This window comes from Lepidochelys kempii, chromosome 21 (assembly GCF_965140265.1).
Source record: "Lepidochelys kempii isolate rLepKem1 chromosome 21, rLepKem1.hap2, whole genome shotgun sequence".
NCBI classification, from domain to species: Eukaryota; Metazoa; Chordata; order Testudines; family Cheloniidae; genus Lepidochelys; species Lepidochelys kempii.
The window spans coordinates 16137784-16160044 of record NC_133276.1 but is presented as its reverse complement, the minus strand read 5'-3'; the positions used below and the strand labels follow the sequence as shown (position 1 = coordinate 16160044).

Genomic DNA, 22261 nt, shown 5'->3' with positions numbered 1-22261 from the left:
CTTTGAGGCTGGGACACCAGGCTCCATTCTGTACTGTAATAGAGGGCCTCTGTCCCAGGCCGGTATGATGCCTCTACTGTCTCCCATTTAACTGTATATACTCTGAAACTAGAACTTAGAGTATGCCCAAGTCCCATGGGGGGTTAGAGGGCACATGGTTAAATAGGAAGCAGTGAACACTGCTTGAAATACAAGAGGTTTTTGTTGCCTGGAAAGGATGGAGACCACTGAGCTAGTACAATGTATTATGGGAGAACTAGTTTCAAGACCCTTCTCAAGATAACGTGGACTAGGTAGAAGAGGTGACATTCTGGGTCTGTACTGGGAAGCCTAGTTTGAACAGCACACGCAGCACCACGCAGGTTGATCATGGAGTGACATGTTGGTTAGTTACAGAGGAAACTGCCTTTTCTGTTAGAACTGAGATTGGATGGGGAGATTGGACCAGAGCGTGTCTCTCCAAACCTGGGGGCTATCTTGAATGCCTCGATTGTAGACCTAGAGCTTGATTCTCTTCTTCTTTGCACCAGTTTTGCATGGATGTAACTTTCATGGAGTTATTCCCTAGTTGCAATGTTAGTGATAGGAGATTCAGGCCTTTACTGCATCAAGACCTTAAGGTTTAATGTTTGTCTTGCATTTTCTTTCTAGGGTTGCTGTGGAACCTGTCCTCCACTGATGAGCTGAAAGAAGATTTGATACACGAAGCCCTCCCTGTCTTGACAGATTGTGTTATCATCCCTTTCTCGGGGTGGTCTGATGGTGTCAGTAATAGGACAAGAGAAATTGTTGACCCTGAGGTATTCTTCAATGCTACAGGCTGTTTGAGGTAGGTCAGCAGACAAGCATCGCTCACACCCTTTGTGGCTATGCTTAAAATGGACCCCTTATTTTAACAGTTATAAACCTTTAACTTTTTGAATCTCAACATCTACTGTCATTAATTATTGTCTGATCTCCCAAAATTTCCTGCAACTGTGAACATTTAAATTGATTAAAAAATAAATAAATAAAAAGCTTAAAAATAAGCATGATTGATATTATCCATCAAAATTATAAGGACGGCCATACTGGGTCAGACCAATGGTCTATCTAGTCCAGTATCCTGTCTTCCTACAGTGGTCAGTTCCAGTTGCTTCAGAGGGAATGAACAAACAGGGCAATCATCAAGTGAACCATCTCCCATTGTTCAGTCCCAGATTCTGGCAGTCAGAGGTTTAGGGACACCCAGAGCATTGGGTTGCATCCCTGACCATCTTGGCTAACAGCTGTTGATGAACTATCCTCCATGAACGTATCTAGTTCTTTTTTGAACCCAGCTATACTTTTGGCCTTCACAACATCCTCTTGCAGGGAGTTCCACAGGTTGACTGTGTGTTGTGAAGAAGTATTTCCTTATGTTTGTTTTAAACCTGCTGCCTGTTAATTTAATTGGGTGACCCCTAGTTCTTGTGTTATGTGAAGGGGTAAATAACACTTCCCTAGTCACTTTCTCCACGCCAGTCATGATTTAAAAAAATACAAGTGAAATTCTGCCAAGCCTATTCATAAAGTTTTCATGGTGTCTAGAGCTAGATGAACATTTCCCACTGAACTTGTTTTTCAACAGAAAATTGGGTTTTTGATAAAACAAAAATTTTTCACAGAAAGTGTCCTGTTTCCTTGGAAAGTTTTGATTTTTCATTAGAAAACTTTTTGAAATTTTTTAGCTAACACAAGGAATTTGTGGTGGGGGATGAGGCTGGTGGTTCTGGGCCAAAAATGTTCAGGTTTCAGCTGAATTTTTTTAAAATTTTGATTGCCAAAAAACAAAAATTGTTTTCCATTATTTGATGAAAAGTCAAAATTTTCTGTGTGGGACTAAACCCCCAGATTTTCGATCCAGCTCTAATGACTATCTCTTGCCAGCAAATTCCAGCTGATTCTCTTTTTTCATACTGGATCCATTCATTCCAGTTACAGTCACTAGGTGTTGGCCCATCCCAGTGTAAGTGTCGGTGTCAAAGTGAGAGGCTTGTATTTGGGCCTGGGATGGTTTTATTTCTTCCTTGGAAAAGCCAGAGAACTTCTTGGCATGAAGATCTTCGTCCTGACTTGCAGTTTCTTCTACCAGCTTCCAAATTCCCCATCACGTTGGGAACAACTCAGTGGGGAGATGAAAAAGCTGTATAATTAGGTACTTTAATGAACTAAAGCTCTGCCTTAGGGAATGTAGCAACAGACCGCGCCCTTACCAGACACGCTAGCTAATGGGAGCTACATTCGCTTGTGAAACTGATGAAGCAGACTGCAGCAGGGACTGCAGCTTTCTCTGCCTGTCACTATCAGCCCCCAGAGGCTGGAGATCACTTCTGAAGGACAGCGCGCTCCTGCCTCCATCCCTCTCTTGGAGGAGAACTTTCCATGTGCAGTTATGCGGCAGAATGGTTCTTGTAAGCAGGGCTGTCATCTGCTCCATCCCTGTAAAGGCACTGGAGCTCAAATATGCGGATACATGTTAATGGAGAAATGGCAGTATTGGGGGATACTGCAAAAATAGCCATCCAGGGGGCAGGGTCAGTCTTCTGTGCACTGGTTTGTCATGTCTTGTGCCCATAATGCATAGCAATGACATGGAGATAATTCCAAACTTGAGGTCAGTTTGGGCCTAAAATAGGTCTTGAATAATGCGGGACTTGGACATCTGCTCATTGACAAAAGCCTAGCCACGCAGGTTTGTTAAGAGTTTCTGTCTGGCAGATGTCTGTGAGCTATTGCAAACCACTCATTTGCAAGCTACCGGTGCATTAAAACAAGATCATGTCATGCCGCTGCTAAAACTCTGCTGTCTTAGCCAACGCCTGATCCAGAGTGTAGCGCAGCGAAACCATCACCACTTAAATCTAAGTTTTTTGCCCCTTTTTCTTAAAACCTGGTGTCCCCGTGTGAGAGAGATGACACATTCCGGCAATATCCTGGACAAACCTTCTTGGATTAAGCTAAACCTTACTGAATTCAGTTAAAGTATTTTAGGAGTTCGTATTGTGAGATCGTATGTAATGTCTCTAGGGGAGAGACACGACTCATGTAAACCCTGGGAAATGTTAGGGGCTTCAAAGGACTCTCTTAAACAAGGTACTTTTTAAAGCTTCGCCTTGAGGAGGGGACCTTTGTGTGCTAGTCATGGTGGTCACCTGTCACATGAGGACAAGATCAGAGACCCAAACAGTAGAAAGGAGGGACTCAGAGAGACATGGGGGTTCTTGTTATGAACTGATGACCACAGAAAACCCTCTGTGTGAGGTCTGAAGGACTGGTCACCAGCCCAAACGCCTGCTGGAGTTTGGGGTGATCTCTGGTAAGCTTATTAGCATGCGTGTACGTTGTATTGATTTAATATGTTTTCTCTGTAATGTTTTCACTTTAAGAATAAATGTGCTTGTTTAGAAAGAGCTGTGTGGTAATGGTGGTATTGAAGTCAATGTTGCTACACTGACCTACGCCCGTTGAAGGTGGGCTCCTTGTTCTCTGTGGCAATCTCCAGCTACTCATTATTCTACCCTCTCTCTGGAAATAACTCTAAGCAGATATCTTGCGTGTCCCCACTGTACCTACATTGTTCTCTCTAAGGGGATATCTTCCCTCTGGACTTACCCTAAAAGGAAAATCTCCATGGATGAAATTCACCCCTCTGGAGAGGAACGTGACAAGGCCTATACACCACCTAGGTCCCACTTTAGTCGTCAGAGTTGAAGTGGGACTTAAGTGGTGCACTGGCCCCCTGCAGAGAGGTGAATTTCACCCTATAAAGGCAATCCTTCCAAGTGGGTTGAATTCAAACAGAATTATGTAGGGAGCTCAGTGGCTGATGGAAAATACCCAGCTAACGGAGCTGCTTATCTGTCTTGCTTTATCTCCCTACATTTTATAAAATGTCTTCCTTCAGAAACCTGAGTTCTGCAGATGCTGGACGTCACACCATGAGAAACTACCCTGGCCTGATTGACTCAGTCATGACTTATACCCAGAATTGTGTGGCTGCCAGCCGGCCTGATGACAAGGTACCAGACATATGAGCTTCCCACTTACACACAGTTCACCAGCCTGTGCCTAGCCCTAGCCAATTAGTAGTACACCCTGAGCACTGACCGTGCACAGCTCTTTTGATAGTCCGGCTATTGATTTTGGTGCGCAAATGGGTGCAGAGCTCTTTTGAAAATTCTGGCCTACATGTCACAATGGTCGCTGCTGTATGCTGAACACTTCTGAAAATCTGGCTCTGATTTAGAAGTGAATTGAAAGTGAATTAAACTAAATCAGATTAAGTCTACTCTAACTCCAGATAAGAGTGTCCACACAGGGATTTAATGCAGTTTAACTAATCCACTTTAAAAGGTAATTCAGATTAATTTTCCAGAATGTCCCTATGTAGACAAGCCATAAATAAAATCAGAGTAAGGACCTCAGAGTTTGGTGTATTATATTTATGTTCAGGCAGCAGGGTTTATCTGCCTTACACCGCAACACATCATTGACTGTCATTAAATATTGTTACAATGCGCATACTGTTCCATGTTCCTGTCTGACTGTAAAACTGTGTGTTTTTTCGGGGGCTGATTTCAGTCCGTGGAGAACTGCATCTGTATCCTGCACAATCTATCCTACCGCCTGGATGCCGAGGTGCCCAATAAATACACCCAGCTCAACCACATGGCCAGGAATGCCTATGTGGACAAGACCCTCACAGGCTGCTTCAACAGCAGGAGTGGGAAGCTGGAGGTAAGACGTGCTCCTGATTCTGAGTGCTTGCAAAATGCACCATTCACTCAGCCCCTGTCACTGGGTTCGAGTGAAGAGCTGCCCTGCCCCTGCATTATCAGGACCAGAAAAGGGGTATGAGGAGTTACATAGAGTAACATGTCCTCCAGTTGGTACACCTGGGAGAGTTGAGAGAGTGGCCGCATATGCCCAGCCACACTAGATGTGTTGTCTGTACGTGATAGGTGCATGCAGATATTTGTATGTGACCGCCCAAGCAACCAGGGATAATGACGTGTGATTCATGTAGAAAACGCCAAGCTCCTGGATGTCAATCTATTACTTCCCCTTAGATTGATGAGTATGTTCTACCCATTCCCGATGAGGAGTACAAACCCAGAGGGCCCAGCTGGCTCTACCATTCTGATGCCATCCGCACATACCTGAACCTGATGGACCAGAGCAAGAAAGATGCCACCCTAGAGGCCTGTGCTGGGGCCCTGCAGAACCTCACTGCCAGCAGAGGACTGGTGAGCGCTCTCTCTCTCTCTCTCTCTCACACACTCACACCTCAATGGGCTCTACAGGGGGAAAGCACCTCTTCTAAACTGCAGAGCACCCTTGAATTGCTCCACAGTTTCTATTACAGCATTAAACTCTAATGCCATTGCACGCACACATCCGACACAGAGTGCACTGAGGATTTAGTCCGTGGATCCTCTGGACACGCCCTCAGCACTCCTCTGGCTAGGGCTGACACTGCAAACCTTCTTCCATACTAGCAATGATGGACATAGTTGCACAGCACACACTCTTCATGGCTTTCACCCAGCAGAAGTACCCTGGTTGTGTTGCCTTTTGAGGTCTGTGTGCCAAGGTAGGAAGGACTGGGCCTAAGACACTATCTGCGTGTGTGCAAAATAGGGGATGGGCATGGTGAATATCTGGTCTTGTTCTTGCCTAAACTTCATTGATTTTAATTTAAGTGAGATGGCTAAATAGATAAATGAATGGATTTTAAAATTTTATTAAAGCTAATGTTAAAAATATAGAGAGAGACAGATAATGCATAAGTTGGGAAAAGAGTGTCTGTACATCTGGGTATAGTGTTTAGATTATCCACAAATACAAAGTTAGTTTTTTAAAAATCATATGTTAGAGTACATTATCAGCAATAACCCAAATTTCGGTGAATAGATTTAACAATACAGTTTAGATATTAGAATCCAAATACTCGGGTACATCACTCATGAAAAGTTGTACAGAGAGCTGATTGTGGGAAGCAAAGTATATCAACGAGTGGAGATTGTCCCTCGGTAATTGAGAATGAGGTTGGTTGTCCTTTTAGAAAATACAATCTATGAAGAAAGTATTTGTTACTTTTCTGACTGCGCTTCTCATCGGCACTCCAGCTCATCCCTCCTGGTATTGCCGATGTCCGGGGATGTGTTCTATGCAGCTGTCCCTCGACCACCTAATGGAGTCTGACACCATGAGTTGCTGCATTAGCTGAATGTAGTGTTGACTGATTCCTCATTCTCTCAGCGCTTGCTTGTTACTGGGGTCCCATGGGTACACAGCGCAGAGAAGTGTTGTGTGTTACAGCATCCCACCCAAAGGTCACCGACGATGACACTGGGGAAGTCTTCTGCTGCATGTCTAGCTGGTGAAAGGATAACACTAACCTGTCAGCCTTGATTTGCTCAGTCTTTGGACATGAAAAGCTTTGATTTCTTTCAAATTTGAGAAAATTATCCCTTTTGTCAGTGGGGTGAGGCTTCTCAAAGGGGCATAGGGAATTTGACTTTCAGTGGGAGTTGGGTAGAGCTGGTTTGGGAAATTTTGATGGAACCATATGCCTCTGGGATATGCAACTCTGCCTAAATCCAAACGCTTCATGACATCTGTCATAAATATAAAGGGAAGGGTAAACCCCTTTGAAATCCCTCCTGGCCAGGGGAAAGCTCCTCTCACCTGTAAAGGGTCACCTGTAAAGGGTGCACTATAAGGTGGGTAGAAAGCTGGCTAGATTGTCGGGCTCAACGGGTAGTGATCGGTGGCTCCATGTCTAGTTGGCAGCCGGTATCAAGTGGAGTGCCCCAAGGGTCGGTCCTGGGGCCGGTTTTATTCAATATCTTCATAAATGATCTGGAGGATGGTGTGGATTGCACTCTCAGCAAATTTGCGGATGATACTAAACTGGGAGGAGTGGTACATACGCTGGAGGGGAGGGATAGGATACAGAAGGACCTAGACCAATTGGAAGATTGGGCCAAAAGGAATCTGATGAGGTTCAATAAGGATAAGTGCAGGGTCCTGCACTTAGGACGGAAGAACCCAATGCACAGCTACAGACTAGGGACCGAATGGCTAGGCAGCAGTTCTGCAGAAAAGGACCTAGGGGTGACAGTGGACGAGAAGCTGGATATGAGTCAGCAGTGTGCCCTTGTTGCCAAGAAGGCCAATGGCATTTTGGGATGTATAAGTAGGGGCATAGCGAGCAGATCGAGGGTTGTGATCGTTCCCCTCTATTCGACATTGGTGAGGCCTCATCTGGAGTACTGTGTCCAGTTTTGGGCCCCACACTTCAAGAAGGATGTGGATAAATTGGAGAGAGTCCAGCGAAGGGCAACAAAAATGATTAGGGGACTGGAACACATGAGTTATGAGGAGAGGCTGAGGGAGCTGGGATTGTTTAGCCTGCAGAAGAGAAGAATGAGGGGGGATTTGATAGCTGCTTTCAACTACCTGAAAGGGGGTTCCAAAGAGGATGGCTCTAGACTGTTCTCAATGGTAGCAGATGACAGAACGAGGAGTAATGGTCTCAAGTTGCAGTGGGGGAGGTTTAGATTGGATATTAGGAAAAACTTTTTCACTAAGAGGGTGGTGAAACACTGGAATGCGTTACCTAGGGAGGTGGTAGAATCTCCTTCCTTAGAGGTTTTTAAGGTCAGGCTTGACAAAGCCCTGGCTGGGATGATTTAACTGGGAATTGGTCCTGCTTTGAGCAGGGGGTTGGACTAGATGACCTTCTGGGGTCCCTTCCAACCCTGATATTCTATGATTCTATGATTCTATGAAGAAGCTAAAGGTAACCTCGCTGGCACCTGACCAAAATGACCAATGAGGAGACAAGATACTTTCAAAAGCTGGGAGGAGGGAGAGAAACAAAGGGTCTGTGTGTCTGTCTATATGCTGGTTTCTGCCGGGGATAGACCAGGAATGGAGTCTTAGAACTTTTAGTAAGTAATCTAGCTAGGTATGTGTTAGATTATGATTTCTTTAAATGGCTGAGAAAAGAATTGTGCTGAATAGAATAACTATTTCTGTCTGTGTATCTTTTTTGTAACTTAAGGTTTTGCCTAGAGGGGTTCTCTATGTTTTTGAATCTAATTACCCTGTAAGATATCTACCATCCTGATTTTACAGGGGGGATTTCTTTATTTCTATTTACTTCTATTTTTATTAAAAGTCTTCTTGTAAGAAAACTGAATGCTTTTTCATTGTTCTCAGATCCAAGGGTTTGGGTCTGTGGTCACCTATGCAAATTGGTGAGGCTTTTTATCCAACATTTCCCAGGAAAGGGGGGGTGCAAGTGTTGGGAGGATTGTTCATTGTTCTTAAGATCCAAGGGTCTGGGTCTGTAGTCACCTAGGCAAATTGGTGAGGCTTTTTACCAAACCTTGTCCAGGAAGTGGGGTGCAAGGTTTTGGGAAGTATTTTGGGGGGAAAGACGTGTCCAAACAGCTCTTCCCCAGTAACCACTATTTGTTTGGTGGTGGTAGCGGCCAATCCAAGGACAAAGGGTGGAATATTTTGTACCTTGGGGAAGTTTTGACCTAAGCTGGTAAAGAGAAGCTTAGGAGGTTTTTCATGCAGGTCCCCACATCTGTACCCTAGAGTTCAGAGTGGGGGAGGAACCTTGACAACATCAGGTTGATTTCACTAGAACTTTGGCAGTACTTTATCTTTGTGGTTTTCCTCCAAAACAATGTTGAAACGTCTGGTTTTGATGTTTTTTGGAACAAAACATTTTGATGTTTCATTTTGAAATGACGTTTTGTTTCCGTTTTTAAAAACACTAGATTATACTACATTTTTTAAAAGTCAGCATTGAGAAGAAATGGTTTTGTTGAAATGAACATTCCTACCACCCTGAAACCTTTTTTTTTCAGTATTTTCCTTCACAGAGAATTTCCGATTCGAAATAAAGCCAATTTTCAGAATCCTTCCCAAAACGAATTTTTCCCCTCCTTTAGAGTTGAGTGTCTAATTCTCTTAGACACCTTTGAATATCCCAGGCTCGAGCTGGGATTGATTATGTATTTTAGGAAAAGACTTGTCAACAAAGGAAAAGGGAGATTGGTGAGGTGAGTTACTGACTCAGGAAGGTAGAGTTTTGTGAATGGTAGGAATGTAGAACTTAAAAGGGGAGATGGAATGGAATGCTACACTGGTCAGCATTCTATTACCAGAATAATCACGCTACTCAGATTTCCTGCCATGAAGATTCCAGGTCTCTTCTGTAGAGATTTGTTGAAATGTGGTATTTGTAGGCAATTAATAAACTTCATTTTGTTAAGCTGAGTCTTTTGGCTGAAATCTAGGACACACAATGCCTTGTGTGTTAGATCCACGTTCCTTTCAGCTAAGATTTACAGCATTTTTCCTTATATTGATCTCTGTTTGCACTCCCAAAATTTCCTAGAGTACTGCAGGGTTGCCATGAGATGAACTGCAGAGCACAAAACAAAAGCAGCACATAAATGACATGGAAGTACATGATTTTTTTTTTTTCCGTTGGACTATCTTTTCATGTGCAAATGTGAATTTTAATGAGCTCAACATTGCGAGGGAGAAACTTGCAAAGGAAATTTGCAAAGCCTATCCTACAAGCCTTCCTCAGACAGATCTTCCATTGAAGGTGACAGAATTCTACGTGCAGGGAGTTTGCAGAATGGAATCCTTTAGCCCTTTAGGTCACAGGCTAGTGGATCCGTTCTCTCCTCAGTGTCCTGGGATACTTACCTCAATCCTCTTAGCACCAATAGGTAACACAACACATGTCTGTGGTGTACGCAGGGTGGGCAATCAAGCTGTCTGTCATGGCAACCCAGTAGAATGTGCTAGTGGTTAGAACTGCAGCTGATTACCCGAGAGGAGAAACGACCCTATGCCAATAATACATGCCTTTATTGGAAGAAAGAATGCAGCTGTCTGGCAACATAATAAAATTGTTCAGTGTTGGTCTCTGAGGCCAAGAATTCAAAAAACAAGGCGTAAAGTCAGGCTTCTGTGTCCATATGTAGGCACCTAACTGAATGGACTGAGTTGCTGGGCATGCATCAAGCCAACGGAGTCACTCTGGATTTACACCAGTGTAAACAAGGACAGAACTTCATGCAAGTGCCTGTCTTTTTAAAAGTGGTAATAGCTCATCTTAAGTGATCACTCTCCTTACAATGTGTATGATAACACCCATTTTTTCATGTTCTGTGTGTCTATAAATCTCCTCATTGTATTTTCCACGGTATGCATCCGATGAAGTGAGCTGTAGCTCACGAAAGCTCATGCTCAAATAAATTGGTTCGTCTCTAAGGTGCCACTAGTACTCCTTTTCTTTTTGCGAATACAGACTGACACGGCTGCTACTCTGAAACCTGTCTTTTAAAAAGTATCATTTAGCTGTACAAGGAGTGGTTTGTTCCTCTTGGGGTGGGATGGGTGGCAGGGGAGGGGCAGTTTGTGCATGAAACTCAAAACCCTCCAATTAATGTTGATAGGATTTAAGCTCATAAACCTCCCCACCTTGTCCCCGCACCCTCCCACCCCACGCAGGCTGAGGCGAGAACTGACTCCCCAGCCCCTAATATAAGTTGTTCATGGACAGAGAGGGATGCATAGGAGAGACCCAGATCCTCAAAGGTGTTTAGGCACCTAATTCTCATTGAAATAAATGGGAGTTAAGCACCTAAATTCCTTTTGAGGATTTGGATCCAAGAGGCTACAGAAGAATAAAGTATGATATTGATGATTATTTTATGACCTAGCTATACTATAGTGTGTATACCCAGAAATACTGTATGGATACAACAAGGAGTCCGGTGGCACCTAACAGATTTATTTGGGTATAAGCTTTCATGGGTAAAAAACCACTTCTTCAGATGCATGGAGTGAAAATTACAAATGCAGGCATTATATGCTGACACATGAAGAGAAGGGAGTTACCTCACAAGTGGAGAACCAGTGTTGACAGGGCCAATTCAATCAGGGTGGATGTGGTTCACTCCCAATAATTGATGAGGAGGTGTCAATTCCAGGAGAGGCAAAGCTGCTTTTGTAGTGAGCCAGCCACTCCCAGTCCCTATTCAAGCCCAAATTAATGGTGTTAAATTTGCAAATAAATTTTAGTTCTGCAGTTTCTCTTTTGAAGTCTGTTTCTGAAGTTTTTTTGTTCAAGTACACCTGTCCTGCATGGGTTGGGCATCACTAACAAATTCTAGTTTATCCCCTAGATGTCCAATGCAATGAGCCAGCTGATTGGCTTAAAGGAGAAGGGTTTGCCTCGTATAGCGCGGCTCCTCCAATCCAGTAACAGTGAAGTTGTCCGATCTGGGGCTTCCTTGCTGAGCAACATGTCCCGACATCCTATTCTCCACAAAACCATGGGTAAGGAGCTTCCATAAAAGCAGTTTCTGAGTGGTTGACTAACCTCTCCCCTTCTTTCACAAGCCCATCTTCTGTTGTAAACCCATCAGCTGAACTATGCCAAGCATCACCACCAGACATAGATTCGTCAAAAAAAATGCACTGATGTCACACGTCCCCTCCCCACGGCTGGTGAGCATCAGGGCTGTGATGCTGGCCAAGAGATGCTATTTGTCCTGGCCTGTAGCCACCATAAGGAACCCTTATGACATCTTTTGGAGTCGTGCACAGTCTGATTAACAAATGCTACTTCATCCCATTAGTGGGCCTCTCACTTGATCCCTGGCATGCTTCATGGATAAGAGAGATCAGCTGGTTTCTCTGGGCCTCTTTCTGGGAGAGGGAGTGTTTCCCCTGGTTGGGCTGGACTTGGCTTCTTGGGGTGGTGTATACGGTTTCCCGAGCGTAACCAAGCCATGTCCATTGTTATTGTTTCGATCAAATAGGACCAGATCCTCAAAGGTATTTAGGTGTGTAACTCCCACTGAGTTAGGCGCATAGATACCTATGAGATCTAGGCCACAGCAGCTATTGCATGATTATTAATGCCTCACTTAGGGCCTGATTCTGCAGCCCTTGTGTTGCATAGGACTTACTCAAGTATCTGATTTATCTGCACTGGTTTTTATTTCAGTCCTGACTGGAATATTCCTCCTCTTTAGCTCCCCAGGTGCTTCCAGATGTGTCCCGTCTCCTGGCCTTCCAGTCCGGGAACAACAGCAATTTGGGAGATATCATGTCCTCCGCTTGCTACACCATGCGGAACCTAATCATGTCCAACCCGCAGATGGCCAAGCCTTATTTGACGAGCAGCATGCTAAATAATGTAGTAAACCTGAGCCGAAATGGGTGAGTGATGGCAAAGAGGAGGCTGGAGGGCCATGTGCAAGCACGTTAAGAGATTATGCAGCCAACTTGTGCACATGCCCATGGGGCCCAGAGCAACTGCATCCCTGATGCAATGCTGTTCAGTGACCACTGGTAAAGACCCAGCGGTCACCAGGTACTATCACTGTAAGGGCTGAGAAGGCCGTGATGTTTGTTATGGGGGAGGACTGCAGAATCTCAGATACCATCTTGTGGTGACAAATGGAAAGCGCTCACTTCTCAGTGGGGACCCCTCTGTATCGAGGCTGGGGCTTGCCTGGGAGCTATGCACTGCAGCAGGTGGCGGGATTCCCTGCGCAGGTAGGCAGACGCATATAGCTATGCTTGAGTTGTTAATGAGAGCAGTGTGGATGTTGTGGCAGGGGCCAAGGTTCAGGCAAGCCAATTAAGCTTGGATCCAGGGCTCAGGCAGGCTTGGACTCTGGCAGCTAGCCCATGCTGCAATCTCCGCACCGCTATTTGGTGCATGAGTCTATCTACCCATGCTGGGAGTCACACCTCCCCGCTGCAGTGTAGACATATCCTAAGGGAGTTAGGAACCTACATCCCATTGAAATTCAATAGGATTTGGGCACCTAACTTCCACTGAAAATCCCAGCCCTAAATATCAGTGATGTTGTTATGAATCCCATGTACCTCTTATTCAATCAGTTGCTATAGCTCTGGGTTCCCAGCATTATTATTATTAACGATACTCCTAGAAAGTGCTTGACAAAGAAAGCCAGGATCATTATCCTAATTTTACAGATGGGGAAACTGAGGCAGGGTCAACCTGCAGGCCAATGCTAGAGTCAGGAATCAAACCCAGGTCTCCTGAGTCACAGTCCAGTGCATTATCCACTTGGTGCTTCAGTCATCAGCCAGGCTCTGAGGAAAAGCAATAACCATGGCAGTAGAATCCACAAACTCATAAATAGAAAAGGAGGACTTGTGGCACCTTAGAGACTAACCAATTTATTTGAGCATGAGCTTTCGTGAGCTACAGCTCACTTCATCGGATGCATACCGTGGAAACTGCAGGCTTTATATATACACAGAGAATATGAAACAATACCTCCTCCCACCCCACTGTCCTGCTGGTAATAGCTTATCTAAAGTGATCAGCAGGACAGTGGGGTGGGAGGAGGTATTGTTTCATATTCTCTGTGTATATATAAAGTCTGCTGCAGCTTCCACAGTATGCATCCGATGAAGTGAGCTGTAGCTCATGAAAGCTCATGCTCAAATAAATTGGTTAGTCTCTAAGGTGCCACAAGTCCTCCTTTTCTTTTTGCGAATACAGACTAACACGGCTGTTACTCTGAAACTCATAAATGAGGCAGAGAATTGCTTGAACTGGTTGGCACTTGGCACCGGCATGAGCAATGAGGTTCTCCCAGAAGGTGAGAGGAGACTCGTCTTGGAGAAAGCTCAGATACTCAGAGAAGTGTTTGGAGCTGTGGAGAAGGCACACAGAGAAAAGCAAATGGAAGCGCAGAATGGGCAGGCAGACTTCATGAGCAACGCCCAGTCACTACACCGTTACTGGCTCAAGCTTGTATAGCGCTCTTCTCACCCTGCGCCTCCCCTTCCCCCCGCAGGAGCACGGGGGAAAGGGGAGCTCCAGAATGTCTCTCTCACCCATTTGGGCCCCCCAGGCTCAGGGCTCTGTGTCTAGGGCATGCAGTGAGACTGCTTGTTCTCAGTTCCCCACCCTGGTTTGCAGGGGTGAGGCTCTGGTGCGCACTGATGGGGCCTATTCTGCATTCCCCAGTGATCTCCGTGCTTGTGGCATTCACAAAGCAGGCCCACTCGCAGCTCCTGGGGACTTGGCGGTGAGTCTGTGGTATGAACCCAACAACCCCTCTTTGGTCTCAGGGCTGTTTGCCTGAGTCATGTCCATTCTCAGCGCCCGTACGGTCGCCAAGCTGCTTGCCTGTAATATGGGCCAAGTAGACTCGGCTCCCCTCTGTCTCAGCACACAGGGACTTGGGTGTGGCAGTATTCGGGACTCCCTACGCCTGAGTTAGGTGCTTAGGCTCCCTCGCCGGTGAATGGGGAGAGACCGGCACCGCAGAATGGGATCCCCAAAAGCCAGCACGCTAGGCAGGGAGCCACCTAAGCCAGCCACTGGGGGATGCTGCCGAGGGGGTGGAGGACCATGCTAAGCCCAGCCTGTCACGGAGTTTGGTCCCTATCTCTGCTTGTGATTCACAGCCAGGAACCCCTCTCCTGCAGTCAGGTGACTTAGGCGTCTACACCATTTCATGGGTGATTGTCAAGTACCTGCCCAGCACCACAGAGCACAACTAGGGGAGATGGGGAAGAAGGTGGCTGTCTACTGTCTAACCCTTTCCTCAGTGGCGAGGGCCCTCAGCTGGGATGTGCTTCAATTCCCCTTGTACTTGATGGGAAGGGATGGGAACAAGGGTGTACCCTCTTTTAGGTGAGTGCCCTGATCACTGACCCCAGGGGTTCTCTGATGTGGGTTGTTCTCCATCTCTTCTTGAAGCGGTTTCACTTTAATTAAATAATTAACCATTACTTGGGCCACAGAAAGCCTAAGAATCACTCTCTAGCCCACCATTTTGGGTGCTCACCTAGACTAGGGGAGGCTTTGGTTCAATCACCTGCAGTTTGCTGAGACGGGATTTAAGCAACGTTCTCCTACATCTCAGTGAATGTCCCAACCGCTGGACTTAGAGGTATGGTGAGGTGGGGCTCCGTTAGTCATTTCTGCTGAAGCTGTTCCACTTCAATTAACTATTAATTGGGCCAAGGCAAGACACAGCAACAGGAAGTCCTCTGTTGCCTAGTGGTTAGGGACTCACCTGAAATGGCAGTGACTCTGGCTCAATTCTTCCCTGTTCCTAATGAAAAGAAGGGATTTAAACAACATTTTCCTTCTGTCTTGCCTGCTGAAGCTGGTCTTCTTTAGTTAAATATGAATTGGGCAAAAAACTGCTGTAAGCAGCCTTCTGTGGTAAAGGGATGGGGGGCTTGCTCAGGCCGCTGAAGACAGGGGTTTGAGTCCTCCAGCGACCGACTGTCATGAAGGGATTTGAACAGGGAGCTGCCCTGGCTTTCCTGTTGACACTGTTCCACTTTAATTAACTATTAATTGGGCCTAAGCATTAGAAGTCCTCTGTAGCCCACTTGCTAGGGAAGCCCCTAGGTTATTATAGACTTGAGTTCAAGTCTTGCTGAGGCCTGAGGAGAGGTTTAAACAGCAAGCGCTCTCAGGCTTTTTTGTTGAAGTTGTTCCATTTTAATTAACCATTGATTAGGCCAAGCAACCGCTAAGCATGTGAAATTAAATATACTCTATAGTATATTGGTTAGGGTGCTCACCTGGAATGTTGGATCTCCTTGGTCAATTCCCCTCTGTGCCTGCTGAGGGGAAGGATTTTGAACAGGGATCCGCCATCTCTGGGCCCTTTTAATAAAATGCAAATCACTCTTTTGTCCCCTGTGGCTGGCTACCTGCCCAAGCTGTGGGAGATCACGGTTCCAGTCCCTCCTCTGCAAAGGGACTAGAACAGGGATCTCCCACCTCCCAGGGACTGTTGCAACCTCTGGTGAACAAGGACCAATCCAGCTTTCCATTAGTCAGTGGAAAGATTCATTAGGAATTGGATCAGACCCTTAATCTGCTACAGGTTTACAGCATTCCTTTGGGACTTAACTGGGTAGAGCCTCTAGCTTGTCACAGGCCGAAAGATTTCCAGAGTCAAAAACCCAGCCACTGTGTACATCGGCCATAGTATAAACTGACCTTCTCTCTCAGCAGAAATCATTGCCTGTAATTTTCACACTTGTTTGGAGGGGTCAGTTTGTTTTTACCAATAGTCAGTCAACTTCATTTCACATAGTCTGACCAGCATCTGCTGCTGCTACTTGTCTGGCCATGTGGACACAGCTGCGTCCCACCTAGAGCTGGCCACATCCCTGCATGAGTTGCTTTCTAGCACTTCATTGTCCAGGTTTTGGCTGGAGCTGGGGCCAAGTTGCAGAGTATGAACTGTGTCAGAACTCTCTGAAAGTCCGGGGTGGTCAGGGTTTATACTGGGCCTGTTATAGTGATCAGAGTCAGCCGTGAAGTTTGGATCCAGTTCTGGGTCTGGAGTGTTCCAAAATCTTAGAAGACCTGAAGCAAACCCCTGAAGGCCTGAGTCTTGTTCACAAAGTTGTTACTTGGGCAAACTCCCATTAATTTTTGCTGAGTAAGTATTTCAGGGGTGGTACTAGTACAGGTCCAGCACCTTTGGGACCTGACCAGTCCCGAACCAGAGAATTTGCTGAACAATATTGTGTCAAACGGGTCTCTTTTTATTTTTATCTCGCTGGGGCGAATAAATGAAACAACGCTTGCAACGCCGCCTAGCCAAGGCTTATCGGCTTTCTTCGTAACAAAGTGTTAGTGTTGTTACAAAATTTTACTGTATTGGCACAAGGAAATAAGTAGATAAAGCATAAAATACAAAATAAAATCATGCCAGACCATGGATGTTGCCAGACCAGAGAGTGCCGGACTAGAGAGGTTCGACCTGTATTGTTGTTGTTTCTTCTGTCGCATCTCAGCTGTCCCCCCAAAGTAGCGCGAGGTTGTTCCTTTCATTGTATTACTGAGTGAGCTGTGCTATCTAGTTCCAAAGGAGTCGGGGCTTGTGCCATTTCCCTCCTGTCTTGCAGCTTTTTAGATTCTACAGTTCAGAAGTGTCTCTTTAGCTCCGCTTCCTCCCATTCCTCTGAGTTACTCCCCTTTGGACCATCCCAGAAATCCCCCTCCTCCTTGGCATTTGCCCAAATGATGTCTTCAAAGCAACCTGTGAGCATGTAGCTGAATGATCTCCATTGTGGCTGGCCAACCCTCTGCAATGGTGGAGCTGGTTCACACCATGCTGACAGGGGCTGGGTTGTTTGCATTGGTGGGTTGTGGCCAGCTAAGAGTCACTGGATTTCTTTCATCCTTCCAGCTCCTGTCCAAAAGCAGCTGAAGCCGCTCGCCTCCTGCTGAGTGATCTGTGGTCATACAGGGAGTTCCAGGGCATTCTCAAACAGGTGAGGAAGCTAAGTGTTAGCCTTTTCCTGATTCTCAGCTAACTGGATAGCAGCAGGCTGGATTTACCCCCGAGGTCAATTTGCTAGGGATGTAAGTCAGTGTTGAATATTGCCAGTGTCTGAGAAAAGCCAGGGGCTTTGAGAGTGCCCTTGGAGCTGCCCACCAACATATGGGCCTCATTCACCTCTCCTTTACGCTGGTGTAAATAACTCCATTGAGGCCCATGCAGATCCACTGGTGCAAAGCCAGCGCGAGTGGAAGAAGCAGCTCCACGCAGTCCCTAACTTGTGTGGCGAGAGAAGTGATTGTGACAGCCCCCAACATGGGTTCCTTTTCTCTAGTCCCACACTTCATCTTTTATCCCCAGACCTGCCCTGTGGTCACCTCCCCTACTTCAGGGACAGAATAATCCGTTAGACCAACAAGAGAAGCAGCCAGCATTTGTCAGGTTCCCTCTCCTTCCCCAGCAAAATCCCCAAACTGGCAGAGTCGCGACTAGCCTCTGTTCCAGACCGGTTTCTTTCACCAAACCGGGGTTCTCCTCCCCACACCATGGAAAGCCAAGAGCATAAGGGAGTAAAAGGATTGACTGAGGGGAAGGGGCAAGTGTGGAAAATGGGGGCAACTTGTGGGCCTCAAATCCACACAAAGGTTGATGGTGAGGGTTTTTTTTTTCCTGTTTTTAACCTTACAGCAGCCCTCCTTAAGACACCAATTCCACCTCCAATTTGACATGACAGTCACTCTAGCATATTTTACACATGGTCGTTGCACAAATATGCATCATACATACCTGATCCTTACTGACTTTCCAGTATAGGCAACGATATTTCCTCAGCAAGGCAGGTTGAGGTCCTGCTATCTATAGTGGGAAGACAATGCAGGAAAGACTCATTCCCTCAATAACTGTGACTGTTTGCATGCACACTGCATGCTTTGTGCAGGCAAAAGATTGCATAAGGTGCATACAACATTAACGTTTCTGCAAAGGACATAGTGAGTGCATGCAGCCAACTTGCTGGATGCAGGTGGCCTTTGAGGTAGGACTGAGGAATTTGACTCATGGGTAATGACATTAGATAATTATTGATTTGCAAGTTACCTGCATTAACTGCCTTCCAATAACTTCCATGTCTCATTCTGCAGCAAGGATTCGATAAGAACATGTTGGGGTCCTTAACCGGGAGCACTTTCAGGACCCTGTCTTCCAGATTCTAAGCAGAGACCTTCAGCACAAGTTCAGCCTGCAGGTGAGAAGGGGATTGTCAGTGCTGGAAAAAACATGGTGTTCAAGGACAAACCAGCAGCAGTGTCATGTCATGTAAATGCTGCTCTGCTCACTTACATTTGGTAAGCATGTGAGGCTGTTTCTAGGGCCAGTTGCAAATATTCCATGAAAACCCTGTTTCACCAGAAAACAGGGGTTTTTTTGAGTCAGTGACATTTTTCACTAAAAAAGTGCTTTTTAAAGAAACCTTTGACTTTCAATCGAAAACCTTTTCGGCCAAAAACTTAGTTTTAGGTCAACAAAAATTTCCAGTTTTTGGTTTTTCAATAAACAGTCCAAATTTTCAATAGGGGAGGAAAAAATTCCAATCATCAGCCCTAGCTGTTTCTAACACAGAAATTGCCTCATTGGTCTAAGATGTAGGGAAGCCATTTCCTTCCGACTCACATGGTGTAACAGCTACACGGATGAGGTCGGCAGGACAGAAACTGTACCTTCTCTATGTTCGTACAGGGCCTCGCACATTGAACACAGCATGTGATGTGACCATGACACCTCCTCTCTACAACTAGGACAGCCCTTCAGTGGCTTTGACCTTTCTTCCCAAGCTAGAATATGAACTGTTCAACAGCAGTTTGCAGAATGCAATTATTGGGCAATGCAGCTTCTGTTTCAGCTCTCTCCAAGAACATGTTAATTCTTGAACCACGAGTCACATTAATCAGACCTTGTGATTAGCGTGGAATGATTCCCAAATTTAATATGGCACTTAACAGCTTCTAGGCACTTTATGAGCCTCATTAGTCCTCAGAAAAGCCCATTGAGATAGCTAAGAAGTGTACTAGGATCTGCATATTTCAGGTAGGGAAGCTAAGGCTGAGAGGTTAAGGCCACCAGGATTTTGAAGTACTCACTAAAATTCATTGCTTCAATTTTTGGTCAAGCAATCTGAGACATGTAGGGTCCAGTGGCATGCCGTCATTTTATGCACACATGTACTGGATGCCCCATGACTGGCTGTGCCCATGGGACGATTCTGTCCAGTCTCCAAACATGCAAACAAAATGGCATGCATGCACCACGTGTGAGGTCACACCACAAGGAGGACACCATTTTGTAGGACAAAATGGCATCCGCTGCACAGCGTGGCCTCACACGCATGGTGTGCGTGACGTCACGCTGTGTGAAAGTCGCCATTTTGGATGCAAATGCACAATTGCATGCCACTGGGAGAACCTGATCTTCAGAGGTGTTGATTGCCCATAACTCCAACTGAAGCGAACAGGAGTTGGGGCTGCTCAGCATCTCTAACACATCAGGCCTTTCACATCTGGCGTTTGGGCACCCCAGAAATTGGGGCATCCAAAATTAGTAATTGGCCCCCCGGTATGTCCTGTGTGGTCAAACACTGTGGGCCCCCCAAAATGTCCCCGTGGTGGGGCAAAAATGATGGAATCAAGTCCCCCTGCACAGCGGTGAATTTCAGCTGTGACAAATAATGTAACCATCTCCGCTGAGAATCATGGTCTGATAGATACTTGTAACCTTACCACAGATTCAGGGAGGGGAGGGGAACAGCACAGGGAAAGGATGTGAGGATTACGGAGAGTCAAAGGGTGAGGACGTTTCTGAATGTGAAAAAGACATTTTGAAATGAGTAATCAAGGTGTTTGTTTGTCTTTCCCTTGCAGAGTTTGTCGTTGGTTCGTGTCTGGAATGACTTAAACCTCAAGGGATCAGTTAGGACATTACAGATATACAGTGTTTATAGAGTTAATCCAACTGTAAAGCAAACGAAGTATGCAATTTTTTTGTGGTTGATACAGATATTTTAAAGCATTTTGGGGGGGAGGGCGGGGGAGGAGGAATTTGAGTTTAAAGTTTTCTGTTGTCAATAACTCTTTTTTTCAAATTGTGTGTGTGTGTGTAGACACACAGATACACACAGAGTGGGATTTTCCAAAGAGATACTTAAAACAGTTAATTCCACAATTTCCACTGAAAGCCAATGGGCGTTGTGCACCTTCACCCACTTAGGCACTTAGGAAAATCCCACCATATAGGGGTGTGTGTGTGTGTGTGTATATATGCACTAAACACAACTGTACCAACCCATGTCACAACCCATTCTTATGCAAATGTGTAAAACTACTAATTATATGCTATGTGTTTATTCCATTGTAGATGGCCACTGTAGACAGATACAAACCATAATGTTTTAGATGGCTGGTTATTTCTAAACTTGGTGGACATGGACTTCTTTCTGCTTTTGACTCTTTGTCAAGTGAGCTTTCATATTCAGAGATAAGTATTTTCTCTCATAGGTTACATGGTTTCTAAATCTCAAGAAGCAAATTCATGTCTGAGAAATAGAACAGGAGTACTTGTGGCACCCTATAGACTAACAAATTTATTTGAGTGTAAGCTTTTGTGGGCTACAGTCCACTTCATCGGATGCATAGAATGGAACATATAGTAAGGAGATATATTTATACATACAGAGAACATGAAAAGGTGGAGTAAGAGGCTAATTAATTAAGATAAGCTATTATGAGCAGGAGTAAAAAACATTGGCCAAACCGGACAGTCTCTACACAAAAGAATAAATGGACACAAATCTGATATCAGGAATCATAACATTCAAAATCTGGTAGGAGAACACTTCAGCCTCTCTGGCCACTCAGTAACAGACTTAAAGGTGGCAATTTTGCAACAGAAAAGCTTCAAAAACAGACTCCAGCGAGAAACTGCTGAGCTTGAATTAATATGCAAACTAGATACTATTAACTTGGCTTTGAATGGAGGCTGGGAGTGGCTGGGTCATTACCCATATTGAATCTATTTCCCCATGTTAAGTATCCTCACACCTTCTTGTCAACTGTCTAAATGGGCCATCTTGATTATCACTACAAAAGTTTTTCCTCCCGCTGGTAATAGCGCATCTTAATTAATTAGCCTCATACTCCACCTTTTCATGTTCTCTGTGTGTGTGTGTGTGTGTATATATATATATATATATATCTTCTTACTATATGTTCCATTCTATGCATCTGATGAAGTGGGCTGTAGCCCATGAAAGCTTATGCTCTAATAAATTGGTGAGTCTCTAAGGTGCCACAAGTCCTCCTGTTCTTTTTGCGTATACAGACTAACACGGCTGCTACTCTGAAACATGTGTGAGAAATATCACTGGAAGCAGGGCCTCGGAAAATCTTCTCATAAGCTGTATGTTACTGTACATTAGTCACCGATAGTCTAGAGCATGGAAGCTGCTGAGGCCAGAAACCATTTAAAACACCACAGCAAACATAAAAGACATGTATCTTACTAAATACCGCCATTGCTTTCCTAATAATGCTGTAACTGGCAAAGCTTGGCATTAGATAGGCTCAGCTTGACAATGGGACATGACATTGTTTCCCAGGGACATTGTGCATACTAAATGGGGATAAAAGGCAAAGACAAACAGCTGTTTTATCACTGTTGGTAGAAACCAACATAAAATATTAGTATTTGAGTGGTTAAGGAAGTTAGAGAGTCAGGAATACTTTCCGGTCCCAGATGCTATCCAGTTCATCCTGTATGTGGTAGAAAAGACCTACCAGTATATTTCTTCTTAATCAGTTTCTTCTATGACATTAGCAGGATGAAACCGATGG

General features: G+C 45.2%; 1 protein-coding gene across 1 annotated transcript in view; it reads left to right on the top strand.

Annotated features, from left to right (window-relative positions):
- Positions 1-20363, top strand: part of PKP1 (plakophilin 1) — a 51130-nt gene extending 30767 nt beyond the window's left edge. The window contains exons 6-14 of the mRNA XM_073320054.1: positions 652-829; positions 3926-4040; positions 4603-4758; positions 5091-5267; positions 11253-11406; positions 12108-12294; positions 17289-17373; positions 18521-18624; positions 20294-20363. Of these exons, the coding sequence (XP_073176155.1) occupies positions 652-829; positions 3926-4040; positions 4603-4758; positions 5091-5267; positions 11253-11406; positions 12108-12294; positions 17289-17373; positions 18521-18592 (1124 nt within the window). The 3' untranslated portion in view covers positions 18593-18624; positions 20294-20363. The remainder of the gene's footprint in view (positions 1-651; positions 830-3925; positions 4041-4602; positions 4759-5090; positions 5268-11252; positions 11407-12107; positions 12295-17288; positions 17374-18520; positions 18625-20293) is intronic.
- Positions 20364-22261: the final 1898 nt, after the last annotated feature.